A 6,002-nucleotide genomic window follows, 5' to 3' on the forward strand; every position below is an offset into this window, starting at 1 on the left:
TAACACGGTGTAATCATTATTTCGTTCCTTATGTAAAAATGTCCGTTCATCATGTGAAAAAAAGGATTAATGATTGCTCGAGAAGAGAAGGATCGGCGTGCACTTACCTTGAATACTAACCAAGAAGAATTGTTGTTGTTATTCACCCTTTTAAAGTTTTATTTTGTGCTCCGGATCACGTGATAGTAAATCATCTGATCCTTCCATTATATAAGAGGGGAGATCTCCTTGTCTTTTTTCTCCTTTTCTTCACCACAAATTGATTCAGTTGCCGGCGATTGAAAGTAAATCTTTTCCACTTTGGTTGGGCGAAGATACTACAAGACGGTTACGTCGCGGAAGGGGGCAATTCTTTCGCAACCTAAGGTAAGTGCATTGCTCCCTTCTCGATCGAGCGGTCATTGATTCTTTGCTGGAAATTAATTTTTTCACATATTTGCGAAAGAAACCCCATACTAACATGGATGTGAGTCAACCAGATTTAAGGAAGAGAATTTCTCTTCTTTGGACTAAAATCCAAACGATTCTGGAGATGGCCAATCTGGAGGATGAACTCTCTGTTAAATCCTTCTCTGCACTGCAGAAATCGGCGGAGGAATATTTGGCTGAAGTAGACATATGTGTTAGTAAAATCCAACTTCAATCTTCTGAGGAAGAGGACTGGATTCAAATTGAGAGGGAGTCTCTTGCACACACCCTGAGATTCCGAAGAGAATTAGAACATCTTGAGTTAAAGCTCCTCCCAGTGGCCATGGACTCTCTGAGTCTTCCATGTTCCCCAGTAGTTGGAAGAGTTGGGGCCTCATTTACTGTAAAACCACCTCTAATTCAGATCACGGGACCCACCTTCGATGGATTGGACAGGCAATCTAACCCTATGAGCTTCAAGGAATTCTTGTCGCGTTTTGAGAATTGTGTAGCTGGCATGGCCAATGATGCCGAAAGACGGAATTTTTTGAAGTGTTCACTGTCTGGCCAACCCCTGTTGTTGATTAATCATCTTTCCATCAGCAACAGAAATTATAAGGTGGCTCTTTCGGTCCTGAAGAGCGAGTACTTCGATGAAGATGAAATAATAGATAACATCTTCCAAGACATATTAGATTTTTCCTGTAAACAGGACAGATCCATTACTGCCCTGGCTAACTACATATCCAAAGTAGCCTCCCTATTGGCTGAGTTGGAGGGCTCCTTCGACTGTTCGTTTTCAAACGACCTCTCTTCTGGGGCTCGGCTTATGGCCAAGATTCTCTTTGCAAAATTCTCCAAGGAGGTCAAGGGGCAGTTGATATTAATCTCGGGTAGAAGAATCCCCACCTTGTCATCAGTTCTCAGAGATACTAAGGAAGCGGTTAAACGTCTCCTTATTAAGGGGGATAAAATCCCTGGCTCGGCTTGTAACACTATGCGGGGGGGGAAGCCTTAGGGAATGTACCTTCAGGACCTAAATCCGGTACTTCACGGAGAGATTCCTCTATTCAGTCCAACTCCGCCTATAGCATTCGTGGTGGAAAATTCTCGAGCCTTCCCCCTGTTTTGTGTGTTACCTTTGGTAGGGGTGATAAAAGTGTTTCCGTCAACTGTCTATTGGACACAGGCAGTGGATGGACTTATTTGTCCAGTAAGGTCTTGGACCCCCTCGGTCACTTGGAGTCCATTGGACATGATTGTGAAATTAGGCTGACTACCATCCTTGGAGATTGCGACAGGCGTTTTAAAGAGGTAGCATTGGAGGCTAGCATTGGATCCTGTTTTCCATTTTCCCTGACGGTGTTGGTACACGAAAATATTGATATTTCGGTACACATCGAGAATCTGGATTTTATATTGGATGAATTTGAACGCCTCAAATGTCCCTTAGCCGCCAGATTTGACAGAGGCACAAATTTTATTCTAATTTATAGAATAATTGGGCTGGATGTCATTCAACATTTAGGGAGCCTTCAATTGGTTCCTTGTTTGCTTGGACAGGCATTTTTGACACCAATAGGACTCGTCCCCTTCAGTGAGGTGAAGCAGTTTTTACATACTGACCATTCTGTGGACAAGAACTCAGAATGCCTTACCTTCGATGCTGTACTTGCGTCGACTGCTGAGGTCAACCCATCTCACCTATGTTTTGTGCTGGAGTCTCAGGACACCTATGAAGACCCTCTAAGTGATTTCTTCCCTGAAAGTGATGTACAAAGGGGTTTGGAGAAGATGTTCAGTGTGGAGTCACTGGGTATTGAAGAATAGGAACTGTCTAATTATGATGAACAGAACATTGCTCTCTTTCGACAGTCTATTTCATTTAAGGATAACAAATATTACATTCAGTTGCCATGGGAGGACGATAAGATTTCTTGTGTTCCTTCCAACCATGCAGTGGCTCTGTGGATATTGGAATGTGTCGTGCAGAGATTGGAGAAGAGGCAACTTTATCATGAATATTTGAATGTTTTCCATCAGCAGGAACGGGATGGAATTATAGAGGAGATCTTCGTGCCTCCTCAACGGTTCGGAGAGTTTGTCTGGATTCCGCACAGGCCTGTCCTGAAATCGGACCCTACCTCCACTACTAAGATTCGACCAGTGTTCAACTGCAGCCTCAAAATTGGTGACTCTCCTTCCATTAACGAGGCTACCTACCAGGGAATAAATCTTACTTGTGACCTACTAGATTTGTTACTTACCTTTCGTGCTAATAAGCACGTCGTGTTGGCAGATATTAAGAAGGCCTTCTTAACGATCCGTCTGAAGCTTGAATCGGACAGGAATAAGTTCTGTTTTTTCCTAAAAGAAGGAGGTCGCCTACGCTGCTTCAGATACAACACAATTATTTTTGGGTATGCTGCTAGTCCATTTATATTAAATTATGTCCTTAAATACCATGCAGCGCAGTTTCCCATGGATAATTGTAGATCCATGATGGAGAATCGGTTTTACGTGGATAATTTGGTTATGTCGCACGATGATCCCAATGAACTGTGCCGGTTATATACACTCACCCGGGAACGATTGCGTCATGGAGGATTCGAACTGCAGTCCTGTAATTCTAACCATGTGGCGATTCAAAACAAAATGCAGGAGCATGGTTCCCTGAGTGACCATGGCAACAAATGGGAGAAGGTACTCGGATATAGATACTGTCCTCTCTCAGACACTTTTTGTGTAGCAGCTGTTAAGTGCGACTCTAGTGCCTTTACAAAGAGACGGATCCTCAACGAGACAGCTAGAGTCTATGACCCATTATCATTGTGCCTACCGGTTTCGTTACGTGGTCGTATTTTGTTGAGTGAACTTTGGAAGAAGGGATTGGGATGGGATGTAATGGTCCCACCGAAATACTTGTCCTTATGGAGGAGGCTTTCCCTTGATCTCTCTGAGCTGGAGACCGTCTCCTTCCCCAGAAGAGCACTCAGCGAGAATGAGGCTGGCAAACTTTTTCTTTTCTGCGATGCATCTCCAGAGGCATATGGCTTCGCAGCATATGTAGTGCAAAATTGCCAATCTGGTTTGGTGTTTGCAAAAGCTAAGGTGGCTCCCTTGAAAAAGAAAACTCTACCCACTTTAGAACATATGGCCATGTTTCTGGCCTCTGGTGCCTGCCTACTTTATTGAGGAATTTTGGAGGGTTCTCTCCCTCTGAGATTCATGTAGCCACAGATTCGCAGGTGGTCCTCTCTTGGCTGATTTCCGGAACAATTGTAAGCAGAAACCTCTTTGCCCGAAATAGACTGAAGGACATCCAACAGATGAGTGCTGAGTTGGAAGCCACACTAGGTTTCTCGCCCTCATTTCGTTATGTCTCAACAACTGAGAATCCTGCCGATTTGATCACTAGGGGGTTAACTTTGAAAAGGTGCAAGGCTTGCCTTCAATTCTGGTGTACTGGTCCGGATTGGTTAAGTAGCGGGATCAGTCCATGGGCTGCACAGCAGTTGCCATGCCTCAGCCAGCACAGCGAAGTGGTGGCCCGTTCTTCTTGGAATGCTGCCATCCTACAGGGAGAGGAACCACCTACAGTTCTTCCTCTCGAAAGATTTTCTTCCTTTACCAAGCTATTGAGAGTGACTTCCTTGGTCCTCAGATTCATCCATCGGCTGCGTCGGTTAGAAGTTGACACGGAAAGGCTTGCAGCCGTTCTGCTGATGAAAACGATGCAGCGCCAGAGATATGCTGAGGAACTAGCATTCCTGCGGGATTCCTCAGCTAGGACAGTTCCGGGTTTGGTGCGTGATCTCGACCTGTTCATTGATGGTGAGGGTCTTATCAGGTCAGGTGGCAGAATTGCAAGGTTTCTCCATTTCGACCCGGAAGTTAAACACCCTGTTCTGTTAGCAAAAGATCACCCAGTAACTCGGCTTATAATAATGGATGCGCATACAAGGTGTCAACACTTGGGGGTTGCATCCATTCTGGCAGAGTTAAGACGGTGTGGTTACTGGGCGCCCAAGGGTAGACAAGCAGTGAAAACAGTCCTGGCTTCATGTGCACTGTGCCGCAAGTACAATGCCAGACAAGTATTGCCCCCCAATGTGGCCAGCTTGTCTGCTTCATGTGTTGAACTGGAGGTTCCCTTCAAACACACGGGAGTAGATTTTACGGGCCACCTTTGGGTTAAGGAAGGGGCTAAGGTGATGAAGATGTATCTACTCATCTTCACCTGTCTCAGTATCAGGGCTGTACTTGTTGAGGTGGTACCAGACATGAGCGTGTTGTTTTTTTTTGCAGGCTTTGGTACGTTTTGTGTTCCAACAGCCATTTACTGTGACAATGCTAAGACCTTCATAGGAGGTGGGCGGTTATTTAAGAAGTTGATGTTGAGCCACGATTATCAACAGAAGTTTGGTTCGTGTCTGATTAAATTCTGTTCTATCCCTTTATTTTCGCCTTGGATAGGAGGGGTCTGGGAGAGGAGTATTCAGACAATTAAAAATTGTCTGCATAAGGTGGTTGGTAGAGGTGAGATAGATTATTTCACGTTACTAACCATAATATCGGATATACAAAGGGCAATTAACAACCGCCCTCTAACTTATCGAGAATCCGCGGAGACTGAGCTGGAGGCAGTAACTCCAAACATGTTTCTGAGGCCCAATAAGAGTCCTGGACTACTTTTGAGCTTAAATGAGGAAGATTTTTCTTCTCACCTCCCTCCAAGTCGAGAGAGGCTTCTCAGGACCATGCAGGTACGAAACCAGTGTCTGGAGAAGTTCAGAGCACTATGGTATGATGAATACCTCTTAAGTCTCAGAGAGAAGCCCCTGGGCCGTTCAAGGGTGCCTTTCCGAAACAGGCTTAAGGTCGGAGATGTCGTTTTAGTTAAAAGTCCTCTTAAACCAAGACCCTTTTGGGGTCTCGGTATTATATTGGAAATGTTTTATGGTGAGGCTGGTGTAGTAAGGTCTGCAAAGGTAAGACAGGGGAACAATGCAACACACATTCACTCATTGAAGAACCTCTTTCCACTTGAGCTCTCTTTAAACAGCGAGAGTCAGGATCAGTTCATCCCTGCATCGGTCGATGGTGCAGTTTCCCTTCAATCGACTCCTTCCCAGGAAGAAGAGGTGATTTGGCTTTGTCGTGTGTGCAGTTCCCCGCAAAGTGATCAGGATATGATCTGTTGTGACGGCTGTGATGACTGGTGTCACTTCAGGTGTGTGGGAATTGTTTCTCCACACCCAGAAAGGCAGAAGTGGAATTGTACGGATTGTGCACCTAAGAGACGACGACGATGTAGGCCTAGCCTCTTCCCAGAATAGTTAGGGACTCCAAAAAAATAAAAATAAAATAAATAAATAAATGAAACAAAAAATACTAATACGTTAACTATATTAAGTAATTGCATGGCTTTATATCCTTTGTTTTTCCACGCATTTTCTTTTTTTTTTCTTTCTTGGGGATCGTGTGAAAAAAAGGATTAATGATTGCTCGAGAAGAGAAGGATCGGCGTGCACTTACCTTGAATACTAACCAAGAAGAATTGTTGTTGTTATTCACCCTTTTAAAGTTTTATT

At 44.4% G+C, this 6,002-nt stretch overlaps 1 protein-coding gene across 1 annotated transcript; it reads left to right on the top strand.

Annotated features, from left to right (window-relative positions):
• Positions 1 to 3,737: 3,737 nt before the first annotated feature.
• LOC145240314 (uncharacterized) lies at positions 3,738 to 5,747 on the top strand. The gene has a single exon (XM_080103896.1). It carries the CDS (start codon positions 3,738 to 3,740, stop codon positions 5,745 to 5,747), a length of 2,010 nt encoding a protein of 669 aa, XP_079960022.1.
• The last annotated feature ends 255 nt before the right edge of the window (positions 5,748 to 6,002 follow it).

This window comes from Euprymna scolopes, chromosome 19 (genome assembly GCF_053919585.1).
Source record: "Euprymna scolopes isolate OS-2025 chromosome 19, ASM5391958v1, whole genome shotgun sequence".
Classification (NCBI taxonomy): domain Eukaryota; kingdom Metazoa; phylum Mollusca; class Cephalopoda; order Sepiida; family Sepiolidae; genus Euprymna; species Euprymna scolopes.